This window comes from Tursiops truncatus, chromosome 14, assembly GCF_011762595.2.
Source record: "Tursiops truncatus isolate mTurTru1 chromosome 14, mTurTru1.mat.Y, whole genome shotgun sequence".
Lineage (NCBI taxonomy): Eukaryota > Metazoa > Chordata > Mammalia > Artiodactyla > Delphinidae > Tursiops > Tursiops truncatus.
In genome coordinates this window covers 52,033,892-52,050,674 of record NC_047047.1, presented here as the reverse complement: position 1 = coordinate 52,050,674, position 16,783 = coordinate 52,033,892, and the positions used below count along the sequence as shown (strand labels likewise).

At 38.2% G+C, this 16,783-nt stretch overlaps 1 protein-coding gene across 5 annotated transcripts in view; it reads right to left on the bottom strand.

Annotated features, from left to right (window-relative positions):
• Window positions 1-1,485: 1,485 nt before the first annotated feature.
• SRBD1 (S1 RNA binding domain 1) overlaps window positions 1,486-16,783 on the bottom strand; it is a 230,348-nt gene continuing 215,050 nt past the window's right edge. For all 5 annotated transcript variants that reach the window (XM_019943104.3, XM_019943105.3, XM_019943106.3 and 2 more), the window contains 2 exons: window positions 5,663-5,847; window positions 1,486-2,381 (listed from right to left, as the gene is read on the bottom strand). In XM_019943104.3, the coding sequence (XP_019798663.3) occupies window positions 2,092-2,381; window positions 5,663-5,847 (475 nt within the window). In that variant the 3' untranslated portion in view covers window positions 1,486-2,091. The remainder of the gene's footprint in view (window positions 2,382-5,662; window positions 5,848-16,783) is intronic.

Below are 16,783 nucleotides of genomic sequence, written 5' to 3'. Positions count from 1 at the left end.
AAATCATGCAACCCAGTGCAATATCAAGTCCTCCTTGTGTCCCCAAGGGCTTAGCTACCAGGTCAACAGAGCTGCTTCATACTGTCGACTGCTCTGTTCCTGTATTCAAAGTGCCCAGGAAGAAGGCCTTTTCCCCCAAAGCATTTGTTTGACTACGTACGGTGATGGATGTTAACCAGACTCCTTGTGGTGATCATTTTGCAATATATACAAATATCAGGTCATTATGCTGAATACTGAAAATAATATAATGTCATATGCCAATTATACCTCGATTTTTTTTTTTTTTTTTGGTGGTACGCGGCCGTCTCACTGTTGTGGCCTCTCCCATTGCGGAGCACAGGCTCTGGACGCGCAGGCTCAGCGGTCATGGCTCACGGTCCCAGCCGCTCCGCGGCATGTGGGATCTTCCCGGACCGGGGCACGAACCCACGTCCCCTGCATCGGCAGGCGGACTCTCAACCACTGCGCCACCAGGGAAGCCCCTATACCTCAATTTAAAAAAAAAGGCATTTGCTTGAAATTACATTGCATGCTTTAGAATAAAACTCTTCAGGTGCATATCACTCGTCACTGATCTACAAACTAGGAACTGGGAGGAGTGAATGGGAAGATCAACTTAAAGTTACAACATTAAGATCCATTGTCAGTTGAAGACCAGTAAGAGAGAAAAAGCATTTCAGAAATGAAATCATCAGGCAAACAGGAGTTGAGTTATACAACTTTTAAGGAACCCACTTATTAAAAATATCTATGTATACTGGTTGGAAGGCTGCATATTTCAAGAAAAATAAACCACCAGTCAGAACTGTCAATAAACACAGTCTGATTTACCACTTTGTAAGGGACTGTGACTATTAAGGTGATCATATGATTTATTATCCAAAATGGGGCACTTTGGAAATAAAAAGTGGCACTGTTAAAAATTATGCCAGGACAATGAGCATTTACCAGGACTGACTGTCCCAGGCAAACAAGCAGGATTGGTCACCCTCCTTAGCCAACCATCCACTCACTACACATGAAGAAAACCAGGCACTCATTCAGTCATGCAAATGACTCCACCAGGGAAATGAACCACAGCAGCCAGAATGGACAAGATACCCGTCCAGTGTGGTCTCCGTTTAAATCATTTTTACCCTGTATGGTCAGGCTAATATTTACCATCTCCACTGAATAAAAACAGAGTTAAGAGGACTGGCTTCATCTACTTGTTTTTCTTGCCCCTTCACACCTGATCTGTATTGAATCTTTAGGCGGGCCATTTCTATCCCCATCTGGAGTTTGATCTTAATGCTTAAGAAAGAATATGCCTTTCTGTGATAAGTCAAACAGAAAGTCACTCTTCAAATTAATAGAGGCTTCCCTTTTCCCCAAAGGCACAGTTAGTTGGCTTATATGAAACTTGTATGAATATGTGCCACATCTTCGTTAATCAAGATTGACTCTTAGATCATTCACTGAATCAACATAGCAAAAACAAGATCACTAGCCACAAAATTTTATTGTAGGGATCAATACGTATATCCTTCTGAGAAATAGTTCGAGCTATTCACTTGATGGTTACAAACACATCAGGATCTGTTTTATTGGGATATCTCTGGTTTGTCTGGCAAAGGAAAATCATGAGTCAAGTCCAAAAGGCCTGATTTTTAAAAAAAATCTATAAAAAGAGAGGATTAAGTACTGCCAGCCCTACTGTCAAGAAACACTGTACAATTTAAATCAAGAAGATAGTTCCATACAAATCCAGCAAGGCATGTTGGCAAGTAGAAATGAAACAATCTATTATACAAAATGCAAAAGGAGTCAAAGATGAGTTATAAAAAATAAAATTTTGGTCAGAAAATCATTACTACATAAAGCCAAATAAAGATGTCTATTAGTTGCTTTTTTTAAGGGGAAAAGAAATCAAACCGTTAGCTCTCTATTTATCCAGAAGGAATCATAAGGAAAGTGTCTGGAAAATACTTCTGATATTAAGTGAATTCTCTCTCATCTGCTATCTAGAGCTCACAAACATCTGACTTATTCTTGCCAAACTGTAGAAATGAGGGAATAAAAATCAGTGTTTGGCCACCAGTGCCACACTCACAACACCCGAATGAGGTCCAGAGTAATCCGAGATCGGGGAATGTCAATGTTGAGTACTCGGACTTCCACTCTTTCTCCAGGGCCCAGCCCAAGACTCCTTCTCTTCTTCGTCTTAGAAAGTTTTGCTTCTGTTACATTTCGTATGGGAATCAGCCCTGATCTCCCCACTCCTATATCCACAAAAATTCCAAATAGGGTGGCATTCTCGACTTTGCCTGTAAGAACTGTCCCAACCTGCAGGTCTTCCAAGCAGACTATGCTTCTCTTGAAATCAGGTTTATCAAAATCTACAAGGAAAGGGGAAAAAAGACAGTTTGTGTAAATAATAAAGCACTGTTAGACACAACGTAGATTAGTGAGTAAGTATGGACTATGTGTCAATTGTGTGCCCAGGCCAGTATTAAGCATTGAGGGGGGACGTAAAAGGAGCTGAAGATACAGGCCTGCCTTCAGAGAAGAGGCATCCTAGTTGGAGAAACAGCATGTGCCAAGCAGAAACAATTCAAGAAAATTTACTCAGATACTTCCTTCTCCTCAGATTCTACCTTGCTAGCATGTAAACATTAGCACTATACGTAAGGACTAAAATTTTAGATCAGAGCGTCTTATTTTCTTGTTTATGAGGAGGTGATGAGAAAGTATATTTGTTCAATGAATATGCAAGGCTAAGTCACAAACACTGAGAAAATAAGACCCTCGGAGATAGAAGATTGGGAGCTTTTCCCCCAGTACCTGAATTCTCAAACTGTTTAAAGGGGGTAGAACATACTAAATGTTTAGTCAAATGTGTATGAAATTTAAATGGTCTTCTCACTTCTCCCCATAAATTTTGAACTCAAGGATCAATTCCTATCCACCTTGAATATATTTATCCAACCAACATTTATGGATTCTTGATTATCTATTGCTCAGAAACCCAGATCAGCTCCTCATCTCCTTTCTCCTCTTTCAATTCAATTCATACAACATTTATTAACCCCTATTATTACCTCCTGGCCAGGCACTCCGCTGGATCTCTGCTCTCAAGTTCCTTACAGCCCTCTTCCCTTGCTCACTCCAGGACATTTCTCTGTTCATTAACACTACACACCCAAAGGTAGGCACAAAGCCTGCCAAGGAATCATTATGGCTTTAGTTAAAACAAAACAAAAACAACAACAAAAGTTTTACGGTGGAGAAGGTTACAACTTACAATTTAAATGGGGCTTTTGGATTATCTGTGGATTCCGTTTACCCATTTACCCATGCTCCCCTTGGCCCCCTTTCCTAGGATTACTGAATGTTGACTCTAATAACAAAGAACACATTCTATGCTCCAATCTCCTTTTACTAAGACCTCATTTTCCCCTCCGCCCATTCCATTTCCTTTTCCTCCACAGCTGTTGCCTTTATCCTGATTACTTGTTGAAGCTATCCTTTACATTTGTATTAACAACTGGTCACCTCTTGGTTCCCCTCCCACAGCCCAACCATATTGAAATCAACGTTTTTAAAAAATTCATGTTTTGCCTTTAAAACAAAACAAAAACCCTCTTTAAACCTGAAATCTCATTTTTTTTCATAAAAAAGCAATATGTTAACATTGGAATTGATTGTGTAGAATTCCACCTGATGCTGCAGCAGTGAATTCCAAAAACAAAAAACCCACTGAATGTGCCATTACACTGGGCAAGGACTGTGTCAAAGCAAAGTGAAACAAAGTTGTTGATCGGGGTCAGAGGTAGGATGGTCTCTGAGGCCCCATAGGCATTGTTTTTATGCTTAGAAACTTTTTTCCCCCTTCTTTCTTACAGAGGTCCAGCTGCTACAGATTCCCCAAGGGTTCCTGATCAGCTGCTTAGTTTAATTTCGCATGGAAAATCAGAGTCAAGAACTACTTAACATGTTTCTGAAGACAGCCTGGGTCACTGAGAAATCAGAAATCCTCCATGTACCAGGCAAACTTTAACACTTTGATTGCCAAGGCTACATATTCAGTCCTTTGTCACCTGGATGCCTCTGATGAAGCCAATTATGGAAACTAGCAACCAGAGTGTTAACAAAATAGAATTGATTATGTCACTGGGAAAACAGAAGACAGGATGAGTATGAAGATAGAATGAGGCAAGAAAGGAAATAATTTTGAGAAAATGGAGAAAAGAAAAGAGATGTAGCATAACTACTGTAATACAGAAACATCCAAAATACTATCTGCCTCTTCAAAAGTAAGACTGTCTGCCTCCCTTCCTGGGGATGTTTTTAGTATTAAAACGAAAGTTCTCAGGCATCTAGGAAACTGTGACTTACTCTACGGCAAAAGTTTGTTTCAAAGAGATTTATTTGAAATTTCACTTGTCACAATGATAAACACTGCAGTAACTGGTAAGCTCAGTTGAGAGCCCAGGTGCATCTGTTTCTGCTCAACCAGGTAAGGACCAACTTAGCTGTTGGTTGTTTAGCTGAACTATATAATTTGAGTATTGATCTTTGCTCTGAGTCTACAGTGTAACTGGGATAATGGAGCAATCAACACCAAGACCGAAAAATAAGATGGACAAGAAAAGCCAGTACAGAGCATATTTGCCAACCCTCTAATGTAGTGGTTCTAGGCATAGCACCCTCAAATCCCACCGTGCTTGAAAACTACTGCTCACTTAGTATTCCTGCTAGATAACACCTAGGTGGAATTCACACATAAGAATACCTGCAAAGGGAGATGGATTTGTCTACTGAAATATTCACTTTGGATGGACCACACAGAGGCTTCTACTCCTGCATTTCTGGCACAGGTCTTCCTGTATGTTTCATTTTATTTTTCTCCAACCTTAAAAGTAATTTCAAACTTACACAACAGTTGAGGGAATGGTGCATTGAGCTTGCTGGGTTAGCACAAATTCCCTTAAACCTTTTCAAAGAAACCACCTCAACACAGCCCAACCCAGAATGCAAAGAGCCAAGCCCTAACATGGTATCATAAAACTGGTGTGAGACAAGCACAGACTCATTTAAATCTAAGGGCTTCCTATTCAAATTTCCTTGGGAAGTAGGTCATTTGAAACCTTAATTCCTTCTCACCGGGTCATTGCTCTCAACAACTATGGCTGTTATACTTCCCTCACCATCTACCTGTGCTGAAAGCCGAGAGACTTTTAGTTAGAAGGAGAATAAACAGAGAGATAGTATCTTATTTGTTAAATGTGTTCATTGACATAGAATCCAGGAACTTGGAAGGCTGTAATTTAGGGAGAAGATTCACTTTAGTTTGTGAATCGAATGCTTTACCTTGGACTTCTCTTATGAGGTAAAAACAGTTTACAAAAGGATCATGAAGAATACATGCCTCCATGCACATGCCAGCACCTGCATGATGCACTTAGTCTAGTGTGATGGGAAATAAGCCTGGGACAAGGGTTCTGGAGACCTGGCTTTTAGCTTCGGCTTTGGATACTAACCAGCTGCAATGACTTTGAAGGCAGGTCACTACGCTTTAGTTTTCTCATGGATAGAATGGGAATGGAGAATCCAACGGCTTAGGATTATTGTGAGCTATGCAAGTGAAAGGTGCTGTTATTCAAGTTCAATTGTTTACCTGTTCGAAAGTCAAAGCTCTCAGGCTGGCTGAGACCATCTATGATGACCTGTAAGGTGTGTACTGTTGTTTGCAATCTTTCTGCAGTTTTCTCTATTCCTTCTTTTTCAAGGAATGAATTTATTTTTTGTTGCATTTCAGGCTTGCCAATCTCACACAGTGTCCCTCCAACAAATGACAAAAACCTGCAGAGGAAAAAAAACCCCCAACACTTATTAATAACATTACTTATTTTCCAATCTCCTTATACAGGTCACTCCTTATTCATCTCAGATCCATATATCAATCAATCAATTGGTCTTTATTGAAAATCTACTATGTGTCCCATGCCATAACAGATGATGTGTCTTGGGGGAAAAAAAGGGAGGGGATAACTTCAGGTTTTTGTGCTATTTTCCAGTGAAGCACCTGCTCAGAATCAGCACCAGAAACGTCTTACAGTGCAATGTTCATTAGAGTTTAGTGTCATATATATTTTCTAAATAAGGATACCTGTATTTGCTTCATGTTTCCCAAAATTTCAGTTAGGAAAACTTATTTGTATTTAAATTATCTATTAGGCAAACAATAAATTGATGCTATCAAAATCTGGCAAAACATCCAACAAGCACTGCCAGCTTTTGACAAATAACTCACTCTATTCATATGCCAGATCATCGCTCTTGACTTCTGTGTACCCATGATGACAGTGTTACCTGTGCAAGCATACGCTCAACCTAATAATTCTCAAATTCCATCAACAGTCAAGCCTCACATGGACTAAATAATATCAAGTACATTAAGCATTCAGAGTCAACAGAAAAAATATGAGGGGATTATCAAAAAGAAAAAGTAACTTTCTTCCAAAATGGAAGCATTGCAAGCAAGACCTCAATTGTATAATCTTAAGATGGACATTACTTTATATTCTTTACATATTATATAGCTGCAATATTTATAAAATAAAAACATTTGTCTTTCTCCATTTCCCTTTGCTATGTTTACCATTTCCCTTGCTTGTACAGCTGCCTCTCAATTACTTAGCTTTGGAGTTCAGTAATAAGTTAATTAAGAAAAAAACAATTATAGGGTTAAGCTGAATTTCCCTTCAATCTCATCTGAATATTAGGCTGTAGCTTACTTTCTTGATATTCCTTGGCTGGGTATTTTTCTACAGCAAGTTCCATTCCCTATGATTAATGGCTCTTAAAAAATGTCAACACAGTAATCAGACAGATAGTGATGCTAATGCCCTCAAATCCTTTCCTCTAATGATGTCTCTGGAATACAAACAGGGGAAAAGGAAACGGAGGCTTGTCTATGATCAGAATTGGGAGGTATCCCATTTGTCAGGTTGCTGCATGATCACAAAAGGAATGCTTATGATTTTCAGTCTTTTCTTACATTGTTGTCTTCAACTAGAAAAGACCTCTTCAGTGATAATCCGGTAGTGATAATCTGTTATCTGGTGGAGAAAGCTCTCTCAACTCTCATTTAGCCAGGGGCATCTCTTTGGGTTCGAACAAAGAGGTTCCTCCTACCTTTCCAAAGCTGTATTTTTAGTCAGAAACAGATTCACCAAAATCCAACTTATTTTCTTGAATATATTTTGGTTAAGGGTTTAATGAAAGACCAGAGAGTTGTCGCTTGGGCTCCCTTTTTTTAAATGAGCTTCCATCCCAACTGATGGCCAGTGAGATACACACTTTGTCTCTGTGCGTCCATGGCTTCCCTGGCCCACGGAGAGGCAGCGGTATCTGTTAGTGCTGATGGGTGAGCAGTAGCACGTAAGGGCCCTAGTGACAGGGAACAGCTGCTACAACTGACTGATGGGGCAGATGACACAGGACAACCTCTGCCCACAGCCAACTTCCTTGCACAACTTTCTAAATAAAACAGGCCCTGCTGAGCAGACTTCCCTGCTATTTACCCTCTTGGCTTGACTGGTCTGCAACTGGCTATTTAGCAGAACATCTTTCAAATCCCCAAGATTCTGGCTTACAATCAACTGATAAAATGCCAAAAAAAGTATATTCATGAGTTGAAAATCTATAATAACCTTGAATAGCATTTTATAACTAATAAAAGTAACTAAAAGGCAGAAACTTCCCAAAGTAATGTACAAGTCTTGGTCTCAATAACAAAAACACTGGCTCAGGAGGTTACTTGGAGTCTTAAGGTTGTGTGTGTGTGTGTGTGTGTGTGTGTGTGTGTGTGTAACTAACTGCTCCTAAAGTAACTTCCATATAAAGAATTCTGTTTATAGTGGTTACAGATGTACAAAGAATATTGGTTTGTTTAACCTGGGTGCATATTTCATATATTATTTTCATCCTCACACACACAAGCCTGAGGGCAATGGTAACTGAAATCAATAAAAAAGCACCAAATTGTGCTCCTAGCTAATGCTTCAGTATTGATCAACCCCATTTTTAAATGACTATGAAACAAAGTCAGATGCTTTTTTATTTTGAAAACTTTCTTAAAGTTACAACAGGGTTGCAGAAAAAGGAAAACAGGAAAAAAAGGGGAGAGGGACTATAAAATGAACTGGGAATAGCTTGAGTTTGAGCTCTCCATTATTGGATTTCAAATATATTCAACTGTAAATGATAGGAAACAATGTTTCTTGCTCAGTAGCCACTCAATAAACATGTGTTCTTTAAATAACGTAAGAATAATTTATTCTACATTATTCTCAATTCTTACTCTAGAATCGAGTGTGATAAGTAATGTCCAATACACAGTTTCATTTTATAATTGAGTATAATAAGAAATACACAATACAAAGTACTTTCTGGCTCAAAAGTACCATATAAAAACACACTGTACTTTATGTGAACGTAAGAATGTATGTGAACATGTTCTGAAAAATATATTCTGAAAAAACAGTGCTTGATAGATGTTCTCATTTAATCCTGACAATAATCCTGAAAGGTAGGTATCACATCATACAGAAAGGGAAAATTGAGGTTTAGGGAGGTTAAATAACTTGCCCAAGGCCACACAGCTCTTTTCACCAACTGGAGTTTCATGCTATACATATCAGTGTGTGTCTGTTTATAACTGCAGTTACATCAAAATTAAAGTGCTATATTTGGTTAAGATATAAAACAATACTTTGGGTAACATTTCACCAACACAATTTAATGGCAGATTAGTTTTAAACATTAGACAGTTAACACTGATAAATCCCACAGAGAAATTATTATATATATGCGTTTAAGTAGACAATTCTCTCAAAAGTCCATACGTTATTAAAATCATAGTCTCATTTTCTCCACTGTCTCTGGAAGGCTTTCAGTTTGCTAAGGACTGCTGTCTGACCTGCTGTTTTTATTTAATATGTAATTTCATCCATCTTACTTAAAGTAAGAAAGTAGCATAAATGCAACAAATAAGCACATCATGTTCTTTCAGCACACATCTGCACAAAGTTAAAATACAGACCTTGCAGCAGAAAGACTGCTTGTTTTTCAAACAGAATGCTATATAACCTAAAATCGCTGATATTTTTAACAGAAACTTGTTACAAATGCTAGTTTTCCCCCTCAAAAAATAAGAAAAGTCTTTGTAATATTTTTCCTGAAGAATAAGAAATTCTCAAGATTCATAAGACTTCAGATATAGCCATTCAGTTTTATGTAATCATTTCCAGCATGGAGAAAAAAATTTAGGAGCCCAGGACTCATTACACTAAAGCAACATGATACCCCACAGAGCACAGAAGAACCGTGGTGATCCAACTCCATCACTTTAAAAACAACTTAATATTAACATGTGCTTTGTGGGCTAAACACACCGGATTTAAGACTCTGCAAAGAACCATGTTGCAAGGGCAAAGTACTTCTACTTGTCTATCCGCTCAGGACACTTTTAAAAGAGACTTTTACACTTTATTTTTATCCATTAGTTTTTACTGTCTTAAAGTAATCACATCAATAAACCAATAAATGCAAGAGCACAGTCATTTTAGAAAAAGTAGTTACAGATAAAGCAGGTCATTATTTGCAATACAGGCAGATGGCAGTCAATGATTTAACAGAGAGCTTACACTCTAAGAGCTAACCTGGCCTTCTTAACTGATTATAGAGGAAGAGGTGGGACACAAAAGTTCGGCAATAATTTGTTATACCGAAAACCACAGATTCTATATATATTTAAAAATTTACTGCTTTTACTAATAAAGACTAAATATAAATTCCAACGTGCCTAAGGAGGGAAACCTGCTACCCCTTTACACTATCTACCAGGAGCTGAAATTCACCCAGGTGAGCGTGTAGCAGCACACTTTAGTTTCACTTCAAGGAGTGTGGCTTTACCACATCTGCTGTTTCAGCAGTCAAATCAAAGGGGTGGCAGTGTGAACTGCACTTTCATCAACATCAAAGAATCTTTTCCAATTTCTAACCTCTTTGTTAAACCGAGAAACTGAACTGGGCCAGAATCCCTAAAAATCTTTGCTGGTGCAAAATCCACAAGTAATAGTAAATTCAAGTAGAGTGCATTTACAGAGAGGCCCACAGAACAACCAACCGACTGTGCTTAATTAGAAGCTAGTAGGTACCTAGTGAAGGTGATACTGAAATGGCTTTTGCTAGTGTATCATCAGCCATGGAAAGTTATAGCAAGTGATTTTTCATAAGAACTTAATAGCTTTTGATAACTTATATACTGCACATAAACTTTTTAAAAATGTAACCCTTTCAGAAAGGGTTAACAAGGTTGTTCTGAAAGCCTTTATAGACTTTGATCTGAAAGTATAGTTTTAAATGGTATGCAGCTATCTGGGTGGCAGGGGGGCACTTTCAGTGTCATTGCTTGGAAACATCTGGAGTGTCTTTGGAGCACCTCCTGCATCTGAACACACTCTTGGATCTATGAGCAGCAGAAAAAAACAAGAAGAACCAAAAAGGAGAAGCTGCCATAGACTAAGGAATGCAGTTTGTCTTCCAAAAGACTTGGTTTATAAGCATCAGACTTTACCTGCTTCTAACTTTGAAGAACTTAGTAAATGTTTCTTCCTTTTTCAAAAGTCTGTTATATTGATACGTGCACAGAAACTGGATCCTCGATGCACATTGCATTAATTGTATGTAGGAGAACAAACATATTCTTAGAAAGCTGTTTTATTTTATTTTAGCAATTTAGTACAGGGAATTGACTTCGTAAAAAAAAAAAAAAGCCAGTTAAAATGTGATATCCTCTAAAAGTGTGAGATTTAGGATGATCTTCTCTTTAGAAATAGTTGAAGAAGACATTGCTTATATAGTTACATCAAAAAAAAAATCTAAGATCAGTGAAATAATAACCAATGCCACAAAGAATAAGCAGCATTGATTTGTACGTAGCTTTTCCTATTTCAGAACCACTTACTAGGTATGACATATTATGATATAATTCAAGATATAATTTAAAAAACCAAATGTGTGTGTATGTGTGTGTATATATACACACACACACACACATCCAAATGAGTATGAGTATATAAAAATGGGAAAGCGTCATGTATTGAAATATTGTGATTACTGCTCTAAAGATTTCTAAAATCTTATCTTAGAAATAAATTTACAAGTGACAAAGGAAAATCAGTTTTATTACACTTGTTAAAACAATAATCCCCATTAAAAAAACACAGAAAACCCCCAAACAACCCAATTACTCAGTGTGATCATCCTCTTTCCATTGAGTCTGGGTTGTTTTAAACATGCTCATACTTATACACACAGACACACACAATACCCTCAAATGATAAAGATTTGCTAAAATCAAGGCTCTTCAAAGGAATGTGACAAAATGCTGAAGTGAATTAAAAATAATTTAGAAAAGTGTTCAGCTAAGTATTCATTTACTGTGGAAGAAGACTCTATGAAAGATGGTAACAGAGCTTTTGCCTTGAATGAACTTATTCTAATTTAAGTACTGACAGTCTATTGGAATAATCTTCCACTTATATCTGCTCTTTTAGAGGTAGGATTTTATATGCAGACAAATAGATATTTTGAAAGTGCTCAATAAAGATTTAAAGTTCATTTAATTCTCTCAACAATTTATTGTGGATATAAATTTGCAGATAAGGAAATCTAAACTCAGATAGATTAAGTGACCTGCCCAAAGTCACATAGCTGAGACCACAAGGTTGTAGCTAAGGTAAAAGTCATATATCACATCTTCATTAGCATTGCTTACCTCTTAACTCTGGCAGATTTTCAATGTAGACAGAAGATTTAGATCCCAGATAAAATCTGGCACCCAGGACCACTGCCTGGGAGCAATTTATTATTATTTTTTAAACCAAATTCAAAAGGAAAAAGTTTGGCTCTTTTTGAGTTACCGAATAAGAGTTATACAAAATTAAGTTAGTGGTTTCAAAGGCTGCGGACTCTCTACAGCTCAAAAACACTGTTCAGAATTCATGTAATTTAATTTACTGTCTGTAAAGCCATAACGTGGATTAGTGCCTGTGAATATTTGAAAGAGGAGGGCAAATAAAAAAGTAGTATTCAAAAACATACAGGCTAGTGATAGCAGAGCTAAAATTAAACAGCTCTGGCACTACTAGGTGATAAAGCCCATGTACTGTAATAAAGAACTTTCTTCCTTGGGAAACAGCCTTTTTACTATGAATTCCATCCTGTCAAGGAATCCTCCTTTTAAGAAATTTGAAAATGCATTTCCATAAATCTCCCCAGTTGTCCTCTGAATGCGCAGAGCCATTTTTATTCCATTTAAAGAGTGGGCAATTGAGGTCAAAGGGATTTGCTTATGGTCACACAGAGAGTCAGAAGACAGGCTAAGATTAAAATCCATAGCTAGAGTGGGGACAGGAAGGGGAGAAGGGAGATAATGGGAGACTAAATCAATACCCTACTGAGTTTCAGGCTCCAGACTGAGTGATCTAAACCTGAAGAAGAGAAGAGAAGGAGAAGGGCAAATACTTTGGAGACTGGAAGAGACTGAAGCAAGCACAACTTTATGGCTGGTCGGCAACTCCCTCTCACTTCTGTTCCACTGGGTACTACAAGGCTACTCCAGATACTCAGGTGAGAAAACAGTGTTTTCTTCAATTCTAGGACCCAGTGTTAACATTAATGAACAATGTTAAATTATATTATAATTTAATTATATCTGGCTCACATGGTAAAACATTTTTTTCCCTCGGAAACTAACAGCTGTAAATCAACCCCCCCCTTTTCTTTTATGAGTCAGCTTGACAGCCCCTTCTCAATCACGACAAAAATAACAGCAATGACTATAGCAATAACAATAGTTTACTCCGTCCCAGGTGCTAAGAATTCTATGTATATTAATTCATGCCATCCCATGAGATAGGTACTATTATTATCCTCATTTAACAGATAAGGAAATGAGGTAGAGGGAGGCTGAATAACTTTCCCAGATCAAATAGGCATGATCTGAACCCTCAGCAGTCTGGCACTGTACTGCCTCTACAGTGAGCTGTGGGAAGTTAGGCACCAGCTCAGATTCTTAAACCTCCTATTTACCTCTACTAGCCTTGCCCAAAACTTCATGCAGCGTGTGTTAGAACAGTGTGTAAGACATCAGATATGACAATCAGTTCCTAAGTATCCCACATCCTGGTCATCTGATTCTCAAATGGGTAGAATCTCTTTCATCATTTTTTTCTTTTGTGAAAGCACTTTCAAAAATACGATGAATGTTACTTCCTGGGAATTATAGTAAGCTGTTTGGGTTTTTAACTATAGTATTAACAAGAAAAAAACAAACACCAAAAATCACTTTCAGTAATCTGTCCTTTTATCATCTTTAGGTTTGGTCTCTCTTTTATGATGCTATGTCTCTTTATGAAAAGGCAATCTAATATTGTCTAATCATAGTTCCATAGAAGAAGTTAATGTGCAGTAACTAACTGATACACATCCTAAGACATCACTTATCAAAAGCCAGAAAAGATTCTGCCTTAATTTTCATGTCCGAATGCTGCCAACTCTTGTGAGGCAAGTCCAGAAAAATTTAAGATCTTTCAAATTTGCAAGTAACTTTTTAGGTCTGTTTATCAAATCTTCATTTATTTTACAGTATTTGTAGCTGGGTTTCTTTTCAGGAAAGTTTCCCACAGAGAAACATGTTTTTATCATTGTAGAAGTTAGTTGGCACGTGAATGCAGAATAAAGCTGCAGTGAATTTTAGATGTGGGAGGTGTGCTAGACACACTCATTAGACTGACTTACCCCTCCGAAAAATTACAAAGCACCACAAGTCATGGGCCTTCTGAGTTGCTCACAGTCAAAACTATGAATACCAATGCTCTACTTCTGCCATTTTGTTTTGTTTTTTTAAAACAAAAACAACCTCAACTCCCTGTATTACAGCTGCTTATTAGCTAGAAGGCTTCTCTTCTTTCTGGGCAGAAAGCTAAACTTGGGAAGAATGTGATAAAACCTCTGAAAGCAATGCTAAAAAAAAAGAGTTCAGAGGTGCTCAATCCTTGAACAGGAATGGGAAAGAAACAGAGATTGAGATCTGCTCAGTCATTAAAGGTCTTCAGTATGGGCCACCAGTCACTGTCTGGTTTGACTATGTTAGCTCCATGGCAGAGAGCAAGGCAGGACCTCCGAAGGGACTCTCCACCCCCTTGGCCCCCAACTGCTTTTAGCCCAGAAGCACCAGTTGGGATCCATGTATTCATTTATCTAAACACAGAATCCTTGTTGGGTTAACTCTACTTTTGTGGGTTTTCTCCCCACCAGCTTCATTGAGATGTAACTGACACATAACATTGTATAAGTTTAAGGTGTACAACCTGTTGATCTGATACACTTAACAACTGCAAAATGATTACCACCACAGCATTACCTTAATACCCGCATCGGGTCACATAATTACCATTTCTTTTTTGGGGGGTGAAACATTTAAGATCTACTCTCTTAGCAACTTTCAAGTATATAATAGAATATTATTAACTATAATCACCCTGCTGTACATTAGATCTCTAGAACTTATCCATCTTATAATTGGAAGTTTGTACTGTTTGAGCAACTTCTGGTCTTAAAAACCAGACACAAGTTTTTTCCGTAAATTAAGAATAAACAGTGCTTGGCTTTTGTACAGAAGAGCTCCTGTCCCCAGGAAAATATTTTGTGAGGTTATATGATTACTCCTGTTCCAGACCTGAATTTTAAGTTAATGGTTATTTACTCTCTGAAAACATACTTTTCCACATTGATCTAAGGGTCAGAAATAGGTATATCCTCAGTAATAAAGGAAATATCACATTACTATTAGAATAGTGCAGATACTGATATAAATCATCCCTCGAAAGACAACTTACCTAGTCCATCATTTTGGTGCTGCATGTCATATTCCTGCTACACAGGCTGTTAACCACTTCTAGAAACTAACCTTTAAAAAATTTTCCCTGATGGCCAAAATAGAAATAACAATTAAATACTAGCTAAAGCTTTATCAAAATGAGTGCCGAGTAAAAATTTAACATTAAATTTCCTGGCATTTCTCAAGTTAAATCAAGAACATAACAACTTTCAAGCTTAACTATCTGGAGTGAATCAAATTCTTAATGCAGCAGATTCTTTGGGAGAGTGCCAGGTCTCACTGTGACACGTACCAATCAGCATAATCTGCAGCACAAAGCACTACCTCCTGGTACCTCTTCAAGCAAAAGGGGAAATCGGACACTTGCCTTTGGCTCTCTTGATCTACCAGAATGGCAGGACAAAACCAGAGGAGGCGTGGGGGGTGGCAACCCCCCCCACCCCCCAGGCTGCTGGCGATTTCACTCAGGGCCCGCAGAGCCAGCACGATGAAATCACTCACACATGGAGATACTGTGGCAATTTCTGGAGGACGGTAGAAAATGGGAAATAATCCTCTGTCATGGTCTGTCTCTGTCTTCTAGTCTGTAAAATCTAGGAAAGCCCAGGCTCTGGACACAATACTCTGTGGAGGCTTGGGATTTAACTTGGGGAGGTCCTAAAATCCCTTCAATCCACAAAAGATTCTCAAAGAAGCACTTACTCAACACAATGGCAGAAAGGATCCAGAGGTTCTATCAACAGTTTTGCTTACACAACTGCATTGACCTCAGCCAGTTTAGACTACATAAAAAATTTTTTTAAATTGGAATAAAGCTAGACACTTCACTTTGCTCTATTAAAACTGTCAATTCCTGGGCTTCCCTGGTGGCGCAGTGGTTAAGAATCCACCAATGCAGGGGACACGGGTCCGGAAAGATCCCACATGCCACAGAGCAACAAAGCCCGTGTGCCACAACTACTGAGTCTGGGCTCTAGAGCCCGCGAGTCACAACTAATGAGCCCGTGTGCCACAACTACTGAAGCCTGTGCGCCTAGAGCCCATGCTCTGCAACAAGAGAAGCCACCACAATGAGAAGTCCGCACACCACAACGAAGAGTAGTTCCACTCGCTGCAACTAGAGAAAGCCCGCATACAGCAACAAAGACTCGACGCAGTCAAAAATAAATAAAATTTAAAAAATAAATTTATAATAAAAACAAAATTGTCAATTGCTAAGTAGTTCTGTTTCCTCAGTCTTCTCCTATGTAGTCATCTTTCATTCTTTATTTCTATCATTTATTCTTTCATTAAACAAATAATGTCATATCAGTCTGTGTCCTAAAGCCATGAGACTAGAAGACACCACTGGGGAGTGGTGATCAAAGTTTAGTTCTTTAACTCCTCTCTTCCCCCATTGCCCTCCTTTACAACGAGTTTCCACTTCATCCTCCAGTGTCTCTGGCATTCACATAATTTTTGTCATTCATATCCACAATTACTGTCTTTCATACCCTTCATTCAATCTGTCAGCAAATCATATTGACTCTTCTTTAAAAATATACCTAGAATCTGGTAACTTCTTACCAACTCTTTTATCATTTTAGTCTCAGTCACCAACATCTTTCACCTGGATTATTGCACTTAGTCTAACTTGTCTCCCTGTTTCTACCACCACTCCTTATAGTCCCCCTAATACAGCAAACAACAGGATCCTTTTAACATGTAAGTCAGAGCATGTCACTCTTCAGCATAAAACCTTGCTGTGGCTCCTGATTCTGGCTCAGAATTAAGGCCAAGTCCCTGTAATAGCCTCCCAATGCCCTTTTCACCTGATCTCCTATTTTT